This window comes from Hypanus sabinus, chromosome 2, assembly GCF_030144855.1.
Source record: "Hypanus sabinus isolate sHypSab1 chromosome 2, sHypSab1.hap1, whole genome shotgun sequence".
Classification (NCBI taxonomy): Eukaryota; Metazoa; Chordata; class Chondrichthyes; order Myliobatiformes; family Dasyatidae; genus Hypanus; species Hypanus sabinus.
This window is the reverse complement of record NC_082707.1, coordinates 163,727,723-163,749,827: the sequence shown is the minus strand read 5'-3', so window position 1 is coordinate 163,749,827 and position 22,105 is coordinate 163,727,723. Positions and strand designations below refer to the sequence as shown.

Here is a 22,105-nt window from a genome sequence, read left to right as displayed (position 1 = left end):
AGTAAGGTCACTTCAGAGTTATCTTACTTAAATTGCTAATTAACAGAATGCATGAGAGATAGACTGAGTAAAATCCATACCCATCTCTACATGCTCTCGGTCCCAAATGATGATATTCTCAGAGGACGTCAGTAATAAAAATTTATGTTCAGATTGGTGTTAACTCCTTTAAATGATCTTGCTGACTGTTCTCTTATTGCTACTTGCTAGTAAAATCCAATAAGTTAGATTTTTATTTGCATACTTTATGAAGTAAAAACACATGGGCATTGCTTACTTCAATGAACTGAAAGCAGAACAGAATCGTTTTAGGCTGGATTTCAAGCCTGGAATAGTCATTGAAAGCAAAGTGCAAATACACAATGCAGAGTGCAGTTCTGCCCTGGTAATCAATATTTTTAACTTTATCTGGGAGACCTGCAAGCACTTGTTGATGTTCCACAGGCAGGAGGACTAAGTTAAATGATGAATCTTTGGCTGCTTGCCTCAACACCAGTGGCCTGATGCCAAATCCCAGTGCTGGGTTGAGGGAAAGGGCTGACGTTTGGGAGGTTGGAGTGGCAAAGTGGTTATCAATTAGAGTACAACAGAGTTGAAATACTAAGCTTCAAGCTTCACGAGAAGAATTTTTAAAGATACATAGTTCTTAGTACACATGGTAGAAGTCTTAGACGGGAGCACAACCCTTCCTGTACCAGCCAAAATTCTGTGCATAATTTATTAAAGGTCTTGCTTGTGCACGCACTTTCTGCTAGTATGCCATTTGCTTCCTGTCCAGTTTATTTTTGTCACGCTTCTTCTGACATGTTCTTTCCATCATAAATTTTTAGTGTATTTTTATTTTACAGCAAAACATGTTTATTCAATTTATTTGCAAAACTTGGCCCTATCTGCCTGGTACCCAAGGTTTTCTTATATTGCACTGATATGTTCTAACTCAAATTCCAAGCTAGGTGGCACTACTATCTAAAATTTTACTCATTTAAACACATGAAATTAGTCTAATTATTTTTAATTTTTATCAGATGTTGCCATCATTGCTAGACATGATTTAATACTTTTTTAAAAGTAATGACAACTTACTTAAGATTTAAAATACTTATTGTTTATTTAGTGCCTTCAGTACAAGAATATAAAGGAGAATGAAACAAAAGTTATTCTGGATCCAATGCAACATAAAGAACACAACAATAGGCATGAAGAACACAAAAACACAACAAGTGTAAATATAAAGCAATCCCATGAAGCACAATGTGCAAGTAACTGCTTTGATTGTTACTATCTTGAAACACTGCTGTCCAACAATTCTGTACAGCATAGAGTTCAGACATTTGAACCAATGACAATTAAGGTTTAATAAAATAACACATTGGAAAAATTGGTCAAACCTCATATTAAATTTCATACCTCATTTCTGTTCTAAATGGATGTCCCTCTGTTTTGAGGCTGCACCCTCCAGTCCTAGACTCATACATTATAGTAAACATCCTCTCCACATCCACCATGTCTAGGCCTTTCAATATTCGATATGTTTCAATAAGATCCCCGCCTCATTTTTTTAACCTCCAGCGAGAACAGGTCCAGAGCCATCAAATGCTCCTCATAAGTTAACTCTTTCATTCACAGAATCATTCTCGTGAATCTCCTCTGGATCCTTTCCATTGCCAGCACATTTTTTCGTAGATAAGGGGCCCAAAATTGCTCACAATACTTCAACTGTGGTGTGACCAATGCCTTAAAAAGTCTCAACATTACAGCCTTGCTCTTATATTCTAGTTCTTTCAAAATGAATGCTAACATTACATTTGCCTTCCTTACCACCAACTCAACCTGCAACTTAATCTTTATAGAATTCTGCACAAGGCCACCCAAGTCCCTTTGCACCTCTCAGTTTTAAATTTTCTCCAGTTTTAGAAAGTAGGCCTTCATCCCATATGGCATTTACATGATTCCTTGTGAATGAGGAGCAGAGTACATCAGCTAGATGGGACACACAGTGGAAACCCGCATCAAGGAGCACAGGAGGTATATCCATTTGGGTTACCTGGAAAAATCGACAGTAGCAGAACATTGCATTCACAAAACTACTATAGTGTGCCAATGGCTTTTGGGACTGCCTGGTAAAGAAAACCATTGAAATAAAACTGGAGGAAAAGAATTTTAATAAAGATGAAGGTCTCGCCGTAAGTAAGAACTGGAACTCAATAGTAAACAAGTTGGGAGAACAGAAATGTGATTGGATGAGGACTAACCAATCGTGAGGGATGGCGATAGGGTATAAATACCACAAGACTAGTCATGCCCAGGCATCATCCCTGATGAAGGTGGCAGAGTTTATCATCGTAACATTGGATGTAATTGATATCTATACCCGGCTGGAAGCCTGAAAAGAGTTTATTCAACATACTATTAACTCTGAACCCATTCTCACTGAATTAGCCATGCACTGATAGACAAAAAAAACTTACTAGAAACTTACTTAGATTTTCTGTTTGTAATCCCCTAAACCTGTGCTCGCCCAAGCCGTTTGAGCCAAAGTCTGACCACTCTAACACTCTACATCAACAATGGCCCCTCCACTTACACCGTGCTTCTTTTTATTGGCCTTTACCAAATGGTTAGAAATTGTTGTAATTGTAGCCTGCTGAAGAATTATGAAAGGCCCCAAGCATTTTTTAAACCTTGTGCTGCTTCAGACATTTATAGAGTCCTTTCATATCAAAATCTTTTATGAGCATACAAAATAGGAGCAGAAGTCAGCAGTTCTGCCCCTTATAGCCTGCACAGCCATTCAATAAGATCAACTCAACTCCACATTCCCACCTATGGACAGTAATATTTTATGCTTATCAATTGACCACCTCTGTCACAAAAACACTGACATTTCTATTTTTGTTGCCCTTTAGGGAAGAGGGTTCCAAAAACTCATGATTCACAAAGAAAAAAATTCCCTCATTTGAAATAGACATACCCTAGGTTCAAAGTTCTCTCCACATTCACCGTGTCATCTTATATGCTTCAGTCAAGTCCCTTCTTGACCTTCCAAAGTCCAGTTTTTTCAGTATGAGGCTTGGTAGAGAACTTATTTAAAAGAGATATTTGATATATTGATAAATTGCACCATTGTACTTCAATAAAACCCACAAATAGTTCATACAGTCATAACATCGTACAGTGCAGAGTAAAGACCTTTAGCCCATTATAACTAAGTCACACACCATGTCTATCTATACATTAATTTCATATTTCTTTATGCTCTGCTCATTCTGGTACTTGTCCATATGCCTCTTTAATGTTGTTACTCTTTCTGAAAATGTATGCCACCTCCTCTGAAAGTTCATTTCGGATACCAACTACTCTTTGCATGTAAAATTTATCTCTCAGAGTATCTCTAAACCTCCTCCCTCTCACTTAAACCTATGATCTCTAGTTTTCAATGTCCCTACCATGTCTCTGTCTTTGCTATTCATAACTCTACATACTTCTATCATGTCACCATTCAGACTCCTTTGCTCCATGGAAAACAGGCTCAGTCTACCTAATCTTCATGATCTCAAGTCCAGGCCCTCCATCCTTGTGAATATTTTCTGAAGCATGGTAATTGGAACGGCACACAATACTCCTAGTGGCGTCATGTGGTATTACATGATGTCTCAGCTCATGTTCTCAGTGATGAAGGCAAGCATGCTATACACTTCACCACCCTGTCTACCTGCATTGCCACTTTTAGGGAACTATATACATGTACCTCAAGGTCTCACTGTTCAACAACATGCCCAGAGCCCTGTCACTCACTTCTTCCATCATGCTCTGATTTAACTTTCCAAAATACATCACTTCACATGTCTTTCAGTTAGTCCTGACGAAGGGTCTCCGCCGAAAAGTCGACTGTACTTCTTCCTATAGATGCTGCCTGGCCTGCTGAGTTCCACCAGCAGTTTGTGTGTGTCACTTCACATGTGCCTGTATTTACCTTGTATTCTGCCATTCCCTTGCCTACTTTCCAAATTGATCAATATGCCTTTGTAACCTTAGACAAGCTACTTTATCTTCCATTATACCAGTAATTCTGGTGTCATCTGCAGACTTGCTAATCATGCCACCATCATCCAAACCATTAATACATATAACAAACAATAGAGGACCTAAAGCTAATCACTGTAGCTCACTACTGATCACAAGACCCTAATTTGAAAAACAGTCCTCCACACCCACCCTCTACACTCTACCATCAATACCTCCCTTTGCAACTGTTTCCTTTACTTTCTACCATTAGACTGCAATCAATTGATAGGCAGCAACACCTCTGCCATGATGATTCTCAATACTGGTGCCCTGTAAGGCTGCCTGAACACTTACAACTGTGGGGCCAGATTCTGTTCTAACTCTATAAGTTTGCAAATTATACCACCATAGTGGGCTGTATCTCAAATACTGATGAATTGAAGCACAGGAAAGAGATAGAGAACCTTGTGACATGGCATTATGACAATAAGCTTTCTATCAATGTCATGAAAAGAGCTGGTCATTGAATTCAGAAAGGTAGTGATGCAAACACTCCTGTTTACATCAATAGTGCAGTGGTCAAGAGGGTTGAGAGCTTCATGTTCCATCAGTAGCCTGTTCTAGTCCACACTAGTGAAGGGCTATAAAGGGCAGTATAAAAATAAAAGAGAAGAAGTATAACATAGCAATGAGCAGGAAACCAGAGGACTGGGAAGCTTTTAAAGAGCAACAGAAGATAACAAAAAGTGTAAAGGGGGGTTTCTTCTTTTTTCTTTGTTACTGTGTATGTAATCAAAAGGGCTTCTTTTGTTAACTAGCAGGAATGCTTCTTTGTTGTGAGAGAGTGCTGGAAGCTTGTTTAGGTTAAAATTTACCGATAACGAGAATTGTATTCCTTTGTAAACCAAATGGGGATTAATGTTCTTTCTTCTGAGTCTGTAAGCTTTTGTTGACGGGCTTTTGGGCAGATCGGCGCGAGGGGGTTGAGAGAGAGGACACAATGCTGTAAGCTGGGCGAGGAATGGACCCCAAGCGGGGGTCCGAGGCCAGGAGGTACTCCGAGGAGGGGGGATGAAGCTAGATGTGCTTGGTTGACCATTCGGAGGGTCCTGAGCTGCGAGTCGAGGAGTTCGGAGGGGAACGAATGGTGGCCAGAAAACTTCAGTAATTGAGCTCCAACGGTTGTGCACGAAGTAGTTTGGACTTTGATAAGTTTGGCGCCTTTTCTTTATTTTTTCTCTTCATATATACTGTATCGTTATTAATCACTTAGTTATAGTAACCTTTATAAATTGTACTCATTTAATCGCTTATGGTGTACTGTCTGTTTTTGGGCGAGGCGGGGACATCACACAGCATCCACACCAGCTGATTACCCAGTTTGGCGGGGCCGAAGGCTGCTCCCCCAGATGAGAACGAGCTGAGCCAGCCTGAGGTGACCCAGGGGTTACACTGGGAAGCTTTTAAAGAGCAACAGAAGATAACAAAAAAGGCAATACACCAAGAAAAAATGAGGTACGAAGGTAGACTAGCCAAGAGTATAAACGAGGATAGTAAAAGCTTCTTTAGGTATGTGAATAGCAAAAAAATAGTTAAGACCAAAATTGGATCATTGAAGACAGAAAAGGGTGAATTTATTATGGGAAACAAGGAAATGGCAGATGAGTTGAACAAGTACTTTGGATCTGTCTTCACTAGGGAAGACACAAACAATCTCCCAGATGTAATAGTGGTCAAAGGAACTAGGGTAAAGGATGAACTGAAGGAACTTTATATTAGGCAAGAAATGGTGTTGGATAGTCTGTTGAGTCTGAAGGCTGATAAGTCCCCGGGACCTGATGGTCTACATCCCAGGGTACTTAAAGAGGTGGCTCTAGAAATCGTGGACGCATTGGTAATCATTTTCCAATGTTCTATAGATTCAGGAACAGTTCCTGCTGACTTGAGGGTGGCCAATGTTGTCCCACTTTTCAAGAAAGGAGGAAGAGAGAAAACAGGGAATTATAGACCGGTTAGCCTGACGTCACTGGTGGGAAAGATGCTGGAGTCAATTATAAAAGATGAAATTACGACACATTTGGATAGCAGTAGAAGGATCAATCCGAGTCAGCATGGATTTATGAAGGGAAAATCATGCTTGACTAATCTTCTGGAGGTTTTTATGGATGTAACTATGAAAATGGACAAGGGAGAGCCAGTGGATGTAGTGTACTTGGACTTCCAGAAAGCTTTTGATAAAGTCCCACATAGGAGATTAGTGGGCAAAATTAGGGCACATGGTATTGGGGGCAAAGTACTGACATGGATTGAAAATTGGCTGGCTGACAGGAAACAAAGAGTAGCGATTAACGGGTCCCTTTCGGAATGGCAGGCTGTGACCAGCGGGGTACTGCAAGGTTTGGTGCTGGGACTGCAGCTGTTTACAATATACATCAATGATTTAGATGAAGGGATTAAAAGTAACATTAGCAAATTTGCTGATGACACAAAGCTGGGTGGCAGTCTGAAATGTCAGGAAGATGTTATGAGAATGCAGAGTGACTTGGACAGGTTGGGTGAGTGGGCAAATGTATGGCAGATGCAGTTTAATGTGGATAAATGTGAGGTTATCCACTTTGGTGGCAAGAACAGGAAGGCAGATTACTATCTAAATGGAGTCAAGTTAGGAAAAGGGGAAGTACAACGAGATCTAGATGTTCTTGTACATCAGTCAATGAAAGCAAGCATGCAGGTACAGCAGGCAGTGAAGAAAGCTAATGGCATGCTGGCCTTTATAACAAGAGGAATTGAGTATAGGAGTAAAGAAGACCTTCTGCAGCTGTACAGGACCCTGGTGAGACCCCACCTGGAGTATTGTGTGCAGTTTTGGTCTCCAAATTTGAGGAAGGACATTCTTGCTATTGAGGGAGTGCAGCGTAGATTCACAAGGTTAATTCCCGGAATGGCGGGACTGTCATATGTTGAAAGATTAGAGCAACTGGGCTTGTATACACTGGAAATTAGAAGGATGAGAGGGGATCTGATTGAAACATATAAGATTATTAAGGGATTGGACACGCTGGAGGCAGGAAGCATGTTCCCGCTGATGGGTGAGTCCAGAACTAGAGGCCACAGTTTAAGAATAAGGGGTAGGCCATTTAGAACTGAGATGGGGAAAAACTTTTTCACCCAGAGAGTGGTGGATATGTGGAATGCTCTGCCCCAGAAGGCAGTGGAGGCCAAGTCTCTGGATGCATTCAAGAGAGAGTTAGATAGAGCTCTTATAGATAGCGGGGCCAAGGGATATGGGGAGAAGGCAGGAACAGGGTACTGATTGTGTATGATCAGCCATGATCACAGTGAATGGCGGTGCTGGCTAGAAGGGCCAAATGGCCTACTCCTGCACCTATTGTCTATTGTCTAAACGGTACGCTGTAGATGCTACACCCAAGGAAGCTCACCAACGTCTCTACTGCCTCAGGCATGGCCCCTTTGACCCTCAGTAATTCTTATCAATGTACCATAGAAAGCATACTATCTGGATACTTAATGGCTTAGTATGGCAACTCCTCTGCCCATGCCTGCAAGAAACTGTAAAGAGTTGTGCTACAGTTCAGCACCTCACAGACTCTGACTACACTTTTTGGTGTCTTGGTAATGCTGCCAATATAATTGAAGACTCCACCCACCCTAGACATTTTCTCTTCTCCCACTACACCCCCCCCCCCCATCAGTCAGAAGACACAGAAAACTGAAATCATGTACCACTAGGCTCAAAAACAGCTTCTGTCCTGTTGTTTTAAGACTCTTAAATGGTTCCCTAATATGATACGATGGACGCTTGATTTCACAGTCTACCTTGTTATGGCCTTGCACCTTACTGTCACCAGCACAGCACTTTCTTTGTAACTGTAACACTATATTTTGTATTCTGGTATTGATTTACCTTATACTACTTCAATCCAGTATTGAAATAAAATTATCTGTATGAATAGCATGCAAAGCAGTTTTTCACTATTCGTGTGTATATGTGACAATAATAAACCACTTCACTAATTCTCTTAGTTATCACTTCAAAAGATCTCAACCAAATTCATGACATAGTTTCCCATGCACAAAGGCATGCAGGCTATGTCAATATTTGCTTTTTTTTAATGCAAATAAATCCCATCTCTCAGAACCCCTTCCAGTAATTTTCTCATCAGCCTATAGTTCACTGACTTGTTCCTACTGCCCTTCTTAAGTAAAGGCACAACATTAGCTCTCCTTGTGCCTTCCAGTGCTTTACTTGTAATCTATTAAGATGGATAAGCCTTTACCAGAGCCCCTTGCCCCCCCCCATGACATTCCAGGATACACATGATCAGGACTCAAAGATTTATCCACCTTTATACATTTCAAGACCTTTAATACCCCCTCTGTTACATTGATATGCTCCAGAAAAACACTATTTTTGAACTCACTAGCTTACATGTCCTTCTCCACAGTAAATATGAATGAAAAGTATTCATTTAAGACCTCGTTCATTTCCAGTAGTTCCACATTAATCCTCGAGGGGGACCTACCCTTTCCCTCATTACAGATTTTGAGATGTCCAGAGATACTAGATATATCAGTTTATAATTTTTGTAATGATAGACTCATTTTCACCAGGACTAATACAACACCACTCAATCACTTTTAAATATATGAAAGACTGTTCTGTTGAATGAGGAAACATAAACAATTACTTTGAAACTACTGGAAATGAGTTTGAGCTGCAACTCTGAAACTTAAACCTTCACTTTACTGTGGAATCCCAGTTTATGTCCAAATACAATCTGTGGCCATATTGTCTATTAGACCCAAAGCAGAAATGATACCCTCCCAAGTCACTGGAGCCCTGGTTGCCTTTCAATGTCAGAACTCCAAATATCTACCAACCATGTAGTCAAAAACCATAGGCTATTTCATGTGATTCTGTATCATTCATCTGTCTATTTCTCAGCTCATCAGATTACAGCAAACAATATGCTGGAGAAACTGAACAAGTTAGACAGCATTGTGCAGAGAAATAGGTAGTCTGAGATAAGACACAAGACACTTCATCTTGGCTATTTCCTTGCACCAGTGTTGCCTGATCTGACCAGTTCCTCCAGCATCTTGTTGATTGTTCCATATTCTAGCATCTGTAGTATTTTGTTTCACTCTTTTCTATTATATCTTTATCTTTGTAATTAACTTTTCCAATGGTCCCCTCAATTTTCTGTCCTTTACCCTCTATACACACACATGTGCACACTCACATGCACACACATTAGATTAGATATTAAGAATTACGTATACACTAACTGTAATTCCTTTTTCTATATTTATCGTGTATTGATTCTACTCTTGCAGCTAAGTTAACAAATTCCATGGCATATGTCAGTGTTATGAAACCTGATTCAGATTCTGTAAACTTCACCTAAAACTCTGCAGACATATCTTAATTCACACCATTTATTGTTTTTCATTGCCTTCCAGTCTGCAACATTTTTACATTAAAATGATTATCCTAGTTTTCAACTTTTTTTCTTATCTGCATAGCATCATTTGTGACACAAAGGACAATTTTTCAATTCAATCCTCATTAGTATATGTAATTTTCAACTTTCCATCAATGATCGTTACACCTTCCATTCCTTAAATGCCCAAATTCCCTCTTTTATTACTTCAGCCTTGATATCCAGCCCTCTCCCATTGTTTATTTTTGAACAAGCTCTTGGCTTCGTGTCCTATTTTCTTTATGTGGTGAGGTGCTAAATTTTGCCATAGAACATTCTAATGCTGTTCCTCAGCACACCTGAGGTACTTCACCCCAAAGTCTACTGACATATCCCGATTTGTTCTTTCATTGATCTTCACTGGTTCCACCACACCTGCAACACCACAGATTCATAAAATGGGGTCTGAATTAGATGCTGGAAGTCTGGGGCCACACAGGAATGTTTTTCACGGCACCTGCTCACATGGATGGAGGTAAATGCCGTTGCTCAGGTGTGAATCCTCCATTTCGACGACGACTCGCCGCCACCGGGGTTTCGCAGCAGTGACGTCAGGGCGCGGGAGGAGGGGCGAGGCCCCATGGCCACGTGCGTGGCGCTGACGCGAGCCCGCGGAGCGGCGGCGAGCAGTGCGCGTGCCGCACGGACCCGGAGAGCACCATGAGCGAGTCCAGCCGTCGGGGCAGCGACCACAGAAGTTACACGGGCTGCAAGCGGGCCCGGAACGGAGAAAACAAAGTGACGGTGGTCCTCGGTGCGCAGTGGGGCGACGAAGGGAAGGGCAAGGTCGTCGATCTGCTTGCGACCGATGCTGACATTGTGTGCCGGTGTCAGGTAAATTGTGCCGGGGAGAGACAGCCAGTATCATCATATTCCTGTAACTCAGATAGCAGATGTGGAAAGAATTGAAGAATATGCATGCTTTGCAAACATACTTTGCCAAAGAATCTATTTACAAAATGTTTATTTAAGTAAATGCAGCATGTGCATTTGATATCATAGGGGAGCTGTGATTCCAGGTATCATTTCCAGTTGTATTCTTAGTTAGAAGACTCTCTGTCTTGAGAAAAGGCTAGACATTGTACACTAAAGAGCCCAAGCAATAAAATGCTACTTCAAACATAACTAAAAATAGCAGGCTTATTTTGTTTGGTTAAAAAGTGTCCTATGATTCAAGCAAGGTCGATCGCCCTCTGACGCAATTGTAACTGATAGTTAGTGCAGGAGTTTTGAACATAACAGTGAACCGGTATATGTTGTTCTGCAATAACTATTGGACTGCATTAAATATTTAGGCTAAATTTAAGTGCATTGTTCTAATGTTGAGAGGATCACATTTTATTATTCCTACAAATTTGATTAAATAGTTCTGAGTGATCTGTATTTATATATGATAATACATTTTTACGGTAAGAGTTTTAACAGTTCAGTGAACAGAATGTGCTGTCTTCTAATAAATGAGCACTGCATTAAATAATCCGTGTGTCAAAATATAATTTAATGTACAATCAAATATTCTTATGTAAATATAAATCAATAAATTGTAAGTTAAATACTTTGCATATTAAATATTTTGCATTGGAATAAGTACCCGCAAGCTTTTTATTTGGAATGTGGAAATGTATATTCAAGTTGATAAAAAGTATTTTTTCCAAGTTAATAGATGTAATGAAGGAAGGCAGTTATATATCACATGCAACTTTCTTTGAAGCTATGCCGAAAACTTCACCTTTTCTGGGAATACATTTCATGTATTAAAGACTGCATGGAGTACTTCCAAAATCAGCTTGAAATTTTCCTTTTGTCCTCTGAACATAGTTGTTTCCTTATCACAGGAATTGTGGATGGGTAATACTTTGCCTTTAGCTAAAACTCACCCAAATGTGTCTTTTATGGAGAAATTATTTTGTTTCAGAGGAAAACTTTAAACATGGCTTAAGTGTAATACAATGTAGCATTTTTTGTGTAATAACTAGGTTTCATTCAAAATTATGCTTGTACAGTATTTTGTGTGTGTAACTAAATAGTGTTAATGAAGACATCCAGTTATGAGGAAGACCAGATACTCAGTTTAAAATAATGGAGCTTATTCATTTTCATTCATGCAAGCAACATGGGGGGGGGGGGGGGGCTGCATGAAAAAACTTGGTCATGTATGTATCAGCCAATTTACAGATGATGAGTGCTAGATTCTCATGTTTTTTCAATTGAAATTTGAATGTATGGATTGGCAACCTATATTTCCTTGAATGGTTGTCATTACCTTCATTTTCCAACTCACTTTGCTTGGAGGGCAGTCTGCTTCAGGAGCAAGAGAAAATAGAAGTTCCCAATAGTTTTGTAAAATCAACATTAGAAATAAACAATACCGGAAGTAGGAATTCCTAATCAGAATTAACATGACAAGCAGCTGCTAATGCTGCCATTAGTAAAGCTAGAACTAAACAATTTTCTCTAACATTAGGCTTCTTATGGATAAGATAAAAGTTCAGAAAATACATTTTATTTTTGTTGTTTATTTTGAATAATCTACATTCTCAATACTCTATACCTTGCCAATTTTAATTCAGTACTTTTTCGACAAATGGAGAATTTTCCTGCTTCCAAGGAGAAATTCTGTAATTTTTCAGTTTTAAGTGCAGAGATTCTTATCCATTGAAATTGTTCAGTAGTTGGATAAAGCTATTTCCTTACCTGTGGATTTTTTTGTTGAATGTTGAAGAAGTAACTTATTTTGGAAGATCATTTACTGTTCTGGCATTTTTTTGACAAATAAAATGTAAGATATTCCAATATTTTCATTAAGTTTATTTATCTTTTCTGATTGCCCAAAATTTAGCTTCATATTTTAATTTGACTTTCTCTAAATATATCAAACCAGTGTGCAAGCCAGGTTTGTAACGTTTACAAAATGCTAAATTGTTGCACAAATTTAGGAGCACAAATTATTACGTTCTGATGAAGAGTCCCAGATCTGTTTCTCTTCTACCTGTACTGTTAATCTTCTAATGTCTTTCCCCATCTTTCTTTTTCATACAATGTGTTACATTTATGATATTCAATAAGCTCTCACATTTTTTCTGACCAAATGCCAGGATTTTTAACATACATTTGTGGGGAGACTTTCACTTTAAAAAAAAATTAGAAGCAAAGGCATAACAATTGGGAGGAAAGTCCTGCTTTGCCCACAGCCCAAAGTTCTGGGCCATTTAATTTCAGAGATTTACTATTGCATAGCCAAAGTCAAAATAAATACTAGACCCCTTCATTATATACTTCCTAAAATTAAAAAAGTGCACGTTTAAAACGTCCAGTGTGTTAATTTTATTAATATTTCTAATTATTGCAGCATGAACAATCTAACAATTATTTGAAAAATGTACTAGGCATGAAGATGAAGCTTGGATTCCAGTTGCAGTATTGAGTAATCATGGAAGTAACTTAAAACTTGAGGATCTGCCCCAATAAACTAGTATTCTATTCGGACATTTGCCCTATTGTCATATCTGTCAATACGATTTAAAGTTGGTTCTGAGGGCACTGCTTGTTTACACTGCCAGCCAAGAACAGCTGCTCCCAAGCCTCATCCATTACGTCCCCTTCAAGCTTGTTTGCCTTCTAGAGTTTGCTTGGGCTTCAGAATCTCCGTGCCATCTGCACCAATAAACTGAGTGGTTGGCCTTCACCATCTGCAGCTAGTCACACATCAATATCAGTCTTGTGGCAGGGGGAGGCAGAGAAGATTCTCTCTCCCAGATTTGATAGTGTTAATATAGAGAATCCTGTGTAGATTCTGCCTTGCAGTTTTGTAACATAGACTACCTACAACAGACTTCACTGAAGAAATGAAACCACACCATCTTCAAAATCCTCCAAATTCACTTGAATGGTAAGTAAACCAATGTCAGCTGCCTTACCCAGTACAGCATCCACAGCCTTGGGACCTGAGTCAATAGACAATAGGTGCAGAAGTAGACCATTCGGCCCTTCGAGCCTGCACCGCCATTCTGAGATCATGGCTGATCATCTACTATCAATACCCGGTTCCTGCCTTGTCCCCATATCCCTTGATTCCCCTATCCATAAGATAACTATCTAGCTCCTTCTTGAAAGCATCCAATGGACCTCCAGTGGAGAATTGGCCTCCGCTGCCTTCCGAGGCAGTGCATTCCAGACCCCACCAACTCTCTGGGAGAAGAAGTTTTTCCTTAACTCTGTCCTAAATGACCTACCCCGTATTCTCAAACCATGCCCTCTGGTACTGGGCTCTCCCAGCATCTGGAACATATTTCCTGCCTCTATCTTGTCCAATCCCTTAATAATCTTATATGTTGCAATCAGATCCCCTCTCAATCTGCTTAATTCCAGCGTGTACAAGGCCATTCTCTCTAACCTCTCTGCGTAAGACAGTCCTGACATCCCAGGAATTAACCTTGTGAATCTACACTGCACTTCCTCTACAGCCAGAATGTCCTTCCTTAACCCTGGAGACCAAAACTGTACACAATACTCCAGGTGTGGTCTCACCAGGGCCCTGTACAAATGCAAAAGGATTTCCTTGCTCTTGTACTTAATTCCCTTTGTAATAAAGGCCAACATTCCATTAGCCTTCTTCACTGCCTGCTGCACTTGCTCATTCACCTTCAGTAACTGATGAACAAGGACTCCTAGATCTCTTTATATTTCTCCCTTACCTAACTCTACACCGTTCAGATAATAATCTGCCTTCCTGTTCTTACTCCCAAAGTGGATAACCTCACACTTATTCACATTAAACGTTATCTGCCCACTCACTCAGCCTATCCAAGTCACCCTAAATTCTCCTAACATCCTCATTACATGTCACACTGCCACCCAGCTTAGTATCATCAGCAAACTTGCTGATGTTATTCTCAATGCCTTCATCTAAACCATTGATGTAAATCGTAAACAGCTGTGGTCCCAATACCAAGCCCTGTGGCACCCCACTAGTCACCACTTGCCATTCTGAGAAACACCCATTCACCGCTACCCTTTGCTTTCTATCTGCCAACCAGTTTTCTATCCATGTCAATATCTTCCCCCCAATGCCATGAGCTCTGATTTTACCCACCAATCTCCTATGCGGGACCTTATCAAATGCCTTCTGAAAATCGAGGTACACTACATCCACTGGATCTCCCTTGTCTAACTTCCCGGTTACATCCTCGAAAAACTCCAATAGATTAGTCAAGCTTGATTTGCCCATGGTAAATCCATGCTGGCTCGGCCCAATCCTATCACTGCTATCTAGATATGCCACTATTTCATCTTTATTAATGGACTCTAGCATCTTCCCCACTACTGATGTTAGGCTAACAGGACGATAGTTCTCTGTTTTCTCCCTCCCTCCTTTCTTAAAAAGTGGGATAACATTAGCCATTCTCCAATCCTCAGGAACTGATCCTGAATCTAAGGAACATTGGAAAATGATTACCAATGCATCCGCAATTTCCAGGGCCACCTCCTTTAGTACCCTAGGATGCAGACCATCTGGACCTGGGGATTTGTCAGCCTTCAGTCCCATCAGTCTACCCATCACCATTTCCTTCCTAATGTCAATCTGTTTCATTTCCTCTGTTACCCTATGTCCTTGGCCCATCCATACATCTGGGAGATTGCTTGTGTCTTCCTTAGTGAAAACAGATCTAAGGTACTCATTAAATTCTTATGCCATTTCTCTGTTTCCCGTAACTGTTTCACCCAATTCATTCTTCAAGGGCCCAACATTGTTCTTAACTATCTCCTTTCTCTTCACATATCTAAAAAAGCTTTAGCTATCCTCCTTTATATTCCTGGCTAACTTGCATTTGTACCTCATTTTTTCTCCCCGTATTTCCTTTTTAGTTAAGCTCTGTTGTTCCTTAAAAATTTCCCAATCATCTGTCCTCCCACTCACCTTAGCTCTGTCAAACTTCCTTTTTTTTTAATGCTATGCAATCTCTGACTTCCTTTGTCAACCACTGTGGCCCCTTTCCCACCTTTGAATCCTTACTTCTCCGGGGGATGAACTGATTTTGCACCTTGTGCATTATTCCCAAGAATACCTGCCATTGCTGTTCCACTGTCTTTTCTGCTAGGATATCCGTCCAGTTAACTTTGGCCAGCTCCTCCCTCATGGGTCCATAGTCTTCCCTGTTCAACTGCAGCACTGACACCTCTGATCTGCCCTTATCCTTCTCAAATTGCAGATAATCATATTATGATCACTACCTCCTAATGGCTCCTTTACTTCAAGATCGCGTATCAAATCCTGTTCATTACTCAAGGCTAAATCCAGAATAGCCTTGTCCCCGGTCGGCTCTCGTACAAGCTGTTCCAAGAATGCATCCCATGGCACTCTACAAACTTCCTATCCTGGGGTCCAGCACCAACCTGACTCTCCCAGTTCACCTGCATGTTGAAATCCCCCATAACTACTGCGACATTACCTTTGCCACATGCCAATGTTAACTCCCAATTCAACTTGCACCCATTATCCATGCTACTGTTTGGTGGCCTGTAGACAACACCCATTAGGGTCTTTTTGCCCTTACTGTTCCTCAGTTCTCTCCACACAGACTCTACTTCTCCTGATCCTATGTCCCCCCTTGCAAAGGACTGAATCTCATTCCTCACCAACAGGGCCACCCCACCCCCTCTGCCCACATTTCTGTCCCTGTGATAGCACATACACCCTTGTACATTCATTTCCCAGGTCTGATCTCCCTGCAGCCATGTCTCCGTTATCTCAACAACATCATAGTTACCCATTCGCACCTGGGCTTCAAGCTCATCCGCCTTATTTCTGACACTTCGTACATTCAGATATAGAATTTTTAGCCCATTTCTCCTCTCTCTGTTTAAATCACTGCCTATTGTGCTTAACCCAGCTCCCCAAACTCCCCTTGAATTTTGTTGTCCTTCCTAAATTTACTTATTCTTTCTGCACATTTAACTCCATGTTCCATCAGACCATCCCTCTGTACATGTGTCCTCCTTATCACTTGTTCCGCCTCACCTTTCTCTACTACACACTTAATATTCCAGAACCAGTCATGCTCAGTCAATTGTTGGCAAGGTCAGATAACTTGTATACTGGACACCAGAGTCCTGAAACAGATACTCTTGTTCAAGATCTGTCGTGGGAAGAGACTACCAAACAGAAAAAGGTCGAACGATTATGCAAAGCTTCCCTGGAGTACACCATCCCAACATTTTCTAGAAGCTTCTAGCCCATAATTACTCAAAGTGGAGTGGGGGCATTTGGATACTTTTGAGAACCTTGAAGCTAAACGTCAAGAACATGCAGAAGTTTTGCTCAAGCTTCACTTCACAGATTACTCATCCATCTGCCCTTTCAGCCTTCTCTTGCCCCATCAAAGGAAGAGTCTGCATTCCCACACTGACCTTGTTAGATACCCCAGAGTCCACAAAACCAGAGTGGAAGCAAGTCATCTGAAGAACCTATCTAAAAAGGAGTTAGGATTAATGTATTTAAGGGCTTAAAGTATACGAAAGTTTAATTTAACAAGGAAACTTTACAAATTTAGTGTGGGCTGTCTTGCTGCCATATCACAAAATGGATATAATGAATTATAATTATATATATGTGCCTCAGGAACATACTAAGGGGGTAATTGTCAGAATCTACCTATCTAAATACTATCACATTTTGCTAGGTATAGAATAGATACCAAAGAAATATCACTCTATCAAAGTATAAACGAATGGTAAACTGTACCTTTGTCTAGTAATAGTCAATGAAACATTGATCTTCAACTAATGGTTTGTAGATTAGTTATTCTGAAATTTTAAACTAATGGGTGTCTTTGAGAGGCAGTAATAAGAGCTTTAAAAGTATATTCAATAAATTTTATATGCTAACATTATGACACAGCAATATGTTTGACCAGGAAAAGATGTAAGTTTTATGTTGGTCATGTGTTGGTTTTGGTATATTTCTAAAAGTCCTAAATTACATTTATTGGTGGTCTTAGGGATTTTATTTCTTTTTGACATCTTGCACCAATAATGATTTCTATATATATATATGTAATGCTCTTTACGAAGTAGTGAGTCCTTAGATACCTGATACACAGGACCATCTTATCCACGTGTAGACACACTCATGTATGGACTGCATTCTGGATCTAAGCAGATTCTTTGCTCCTCTAATGCTGATCACCAGAATATTTGACCCAAGCCATCCTGCTTAATCAGCAAGCAGACTTACTCCGACTGCAGTCAGGATAACATTCTAGAATCTACTTCCACTCTAATAGTATATTCCATATACTGTACATCTCACCCTCTGTTAAGATCCTTTTGTTGGCTTTAGTTGAAAATTTAACTAAATCCCTTATAATGGCTCAAACATCATTATTTCAGTAATATTTATTAACATAACAGTATCAATTTATTAAGAACCAATTAGACGTGTGAAACACAGTATAACTTTAGGAAAATGTACAATTCTGCTTGTCGAGCTTGCAAGATAATCTGAGATAATATCACTAACTTGTCATTGAGATAGCTCTACGGAGGATTTGCTTTAAAAATATAGTGATATTATTTAGCATTTGTTTTACATAATTCCCTCGATGTAAAATACCATTTTATTTTTGGTACCCGAAGTGTTGAATTTTGAAGCAATTTTGAGACAATGGATCAAAATTCAATGTTAATTTATTATCGAATCACATATATCTCACGATATACAATACTGAGATTCATTTTCTTGTGTGCATATTCAATAAATTCATAATAGAATTAATGATAGACAGCAGCAACTTGGGTGTTCAACCAGTGTGCAAAAGACAAACAGTGCAAATAAAGAAAGAAAAAATAATAATAAAAATAAATAACCAATAAATATCAAGAACATGAGATGAAGAGTCATTGCAAATTACCCCCTTTGGTTCAAGAGCCTGATGGTTGAGGGGTAATAACTGTTCCTGAACATGGTACTATGAGTGCTGAGGCTCTAGTACCTTCTTCCTGATGGCAGCAGCAATAAGAGAGCACGTCCTGTGTGGTGGGGATCCCTGATGATGTATGCTGCTTTCCTGTGACACTGCTTCATGTCGATGTGCTCAATGGTTAGGAGGGTTTTACCTGTGATGAACTGGCCCATACCCACTACTTATTGTGGGATTTTCCATTAATGAGCATTGGTGTTTTCACGCCAGGCTGTGATGCAGCCAGTCAATATACTCTCCACTACACATCTACAGAAGTTTGTCAAAAGTTCTAGATGTCATGCTGAAGGAAGTGGAGGCACTGCCATGCTTTCTTGCATTTATGTGCTGGGTGCAGGACAGGATCCTCTGAAATAATAACACTGAGGAATTTAAAGACGTTGACCTTTTCCACCTCTGGTGAGGTCTGACTCATGGACCTCTGGTTTCCTCCTCCTAATGTCAATAATCCAATCTGTGGTCTTGGCAACATGGAGTAAGAGGTTGTTGTTATGACACCATTCAGCCAGATTTTTTATCTCCCTCCTATATGCATCACCACCTACGACAGTAGTGTCATCAGCAAACTTGAATATGGCATTAGAGCTGTGTTTAGTCATACACTCATAAGTTTAAAACAAGCAGCGCAGGAAGCTAAGCACACAGCCTTTCGGTGCACCTGTGCTGATGGAGATTGAAGAGGAGGTGTTATTGCCAATCCAGACTGACCAGGGTCTGCAATTGAGGAAATCAAGGATTCAATTACAAAGGAATTATTGAGGGATAGTTCTTGTAGCTTATTGATTAGTTTTGAGGGGATGATAGTATTGAATGCTGAGCTGTAGTCAGTGAAGAGCATCCTGCTGAATGCAATTTCACTATCTGGATGCTTCATGGTTGAGTGAAGAGCCGGTAAAATGGCATCTGCTGTTGAATTCTTGTGACAGTAGGCAAATTGGAGTGGATCCAAGTCACTTCTCAGACAGGAGTTGATATGTTTCATCACCAAACTCTCAAAGCATTTCATCACAGTCAGTATAAGTGCTACTGGACGATAGTCATTGAGGCACATTGCCATGTTCTTCTTAGGCACTGGCATAATTGAAACCTGTTTGAAGTTGGTGGGTACCTCAGACTGCCGAAGCAAGAGGTTAAAAATATCAGTGAACACTTCAGCCAATTGATCAATGTAGGTCTTTACTACTTGGTCAAGAACTCTGTCTGGGCCAGATGCTTTCCTTGGGTTCACCCTCCTGAAGGGTGCTTTCATGTTGGCCTCTGAGACTGAAATCACAGGGTCATCAGGCTGTGGGAGATAATGAAGGTTTTGATAGTCAAAGCAAGCACGAAAGGCACTGAACTCATCTGGGAGCGAAACCTTACCTATGTCACTTGGTTTCAACTTGTAGGAGGTGATAGCATCAATGCCTTTTACAGTTATCAAGCATCCTCCAGTGATTCAAGTTTGGTCTGGAATTGTACTTTCACATGTGAGATAGCTTTGCGGAGGTCATACCTGGTCCTCTTGTATTTTACTCAGTCACCAGACCTATACGCCACTGAACTGGCCTTCAACAGATTGCAGGTTGTTATCAAGTGTATTGCATCAGAAAATGCAATTGGTTAGAATGTGGACAATTGCCATGGAGCACAGGAATACAATCCAGTTGATATCTGTGTTAAGGCATTTCTAAAGTAGATTTCCATCAGTTTGAAAGTCATGTAATAGAAGAACAATTTATAGTTATTAAAATTGAATGGTTTCATTTCAGCTCTTTTTCTATCAAACTGGGATTTTAAGACTGGTGGTTTTATTGATGAAAGAATATAAAACCTGAATTAATGTCTTGTACTTTGAAAACCTTTCATTTCTTAACATTTTAAGACCTTTTCTATTAATGGTAAGCTTCTTTGGTCATTAGGCAGCCTCTGGGTAGAGCAGAATGTAGATTATTGCCCAGCATTTTGTCTCATCAGTTGTATACCTCAAAGTTCATCAAGTATCGGTAAAGTAAATAGGCCGATCTGTGCTTTAAGTGTTGTTTGAGCATTTAACCAGATCCAGAGTGATCAGAAAATATATGCCTATATAAATAAAGTGAAAACTTCCATCCGTTAATACCAGAATGCAAATTCTAATGATTAATGGGAGTTTTAGTACTGGTAGGCTGTATGTACAGAAGTAATTCCACATCAGCCTTCAGAGCCAGAGACAATATGGCTTGGTGTCAGACTTGAAATAAATTTATAATAATAAGTTTATGATATTAAATTTAGAGTGAACTTTGAGGTTGCTGTTGCAGCTTTTTACTTGACTGGCACATGATGTAGCACAGGTGGGAAATACCTCAGTTTACTGGAAGCAAGATACATGATTTCTTCTAGAACTTCAGTGTTGTCCGCTATTCCATTCCTCACCTCAACACTTAAAAAGGTGTTCATTATGCTGATCTGCTGCTATTCCTTCTTCTAATGTCCCAGCACTAATGACAAACCAAGCAATCTCGCATGTTGTAAATTCAAGAGGAGAGACTGTCTACATTTGCAAAAGAGTGCATTGTTTTAAAAAACAACTTAGCGGTTACCACAGCCAGAAATTGACTTAAAAGAAACTGTTACGGGCTTAAAACAACTAACTAAGGATATCCCTGAATGCAGTTTAGGTTCCTTCTAAATAAATGTTGCATTCATATCTGTTGTCACTTGATAACTTGATATGGTATTAGATTAATTGATTGTAGCAGTTACTAAGTTCAATTTCCACATTAAGTTCAAGAATCCTACTTTATATTTATTTATTGGCTTTCAAATACCTTGGATTTGCTACAATATTGTGACCTGAACAATTCACTTCACTTCAATCACAGCATGGTGTTTATGCTGATTTTTTTTTATACTAGAAAAACAGTATATGTGAGTTGACTTTCTAACCCAAATTTTATTTAGTTTTCCCAAGATTCGAATTGGTATGTCTAACCCATATCTTTCACAATCCCCTATGAAAATGTAGGTTGTTTATTCAACATGTTCTACACTTATGCACTGTTATTATCTTGTGTTTATTAAGCCAAAATATCTGGTCCAGTTTTTCCTTGTGGAGTAGCTAAAGGTCAGATTGGAGTGCTAAGTAAGAACTTGAGAAGGTCAGTTAAATGTTTGTTATTGGCAGCCACACAAGATATAAATCCATGTCATTAGTCACACCAGACATATCAAGGTTTCATTGCATGATTAGATGCTATTATAAACTCATTCAGAAACTCAATCCCAATTGTTGTTTTTTGAGATTGAAGTTTAAAAAAAGCTTCAGAAAGCTGTTTGAATATTTAAAAAAATATTGTCAGACTATTTGTGCGCTTTTCTACATGCTACCATTAGTGAAGTCATATTTCTGTGCCAAATGGTGATCCCTGAAATACAGTACATGAATAACATGTACAAAGATGGGAATCAGTTTCAGCAAGTCTCAGACATGTGTGATAAAAATAACATTTATTGTTTAACTTCTTATGTGGCTGTGTTGTACAGATTGAAGTACTGAAGCCAGCTTCCTCAGCCAGACCACTATGATTTGTACTGCTTTGTAGTATACAGCAATGGCATATCCACTGCTCCAGATAATGAATGATATGCTGACAC

At 39.7% G+C, this 22,105-nt stretch overlaps 1 protein-coding gene across 1 annotated transcript in view; it reads left to right on the top strand.

Annotated features, from left to right (window-relative positions):
• Positions 1-10,092: 10,092 nt before the first annotated feature.
• Positions 10,093-22,105, top strand: part of LOC132386054 (adenylosuccinate synthetase isozyme 1 A-like) — a 58,700-nt gene continuing 46,687 nt past the window's right edge. Inside the window, exon 1 of the mRNA XM_059958346.1 lies at positions 10,093-10,343. Within this exon, the coding sequence (XP_059814329.1) occupies positions 10,170-10,343 (174 nt within the window). The 5' untranslated portion in view covers positions 10,093-10,169. The remainder of the gene's footprint in view (positions 10,344-22,105) is intronic.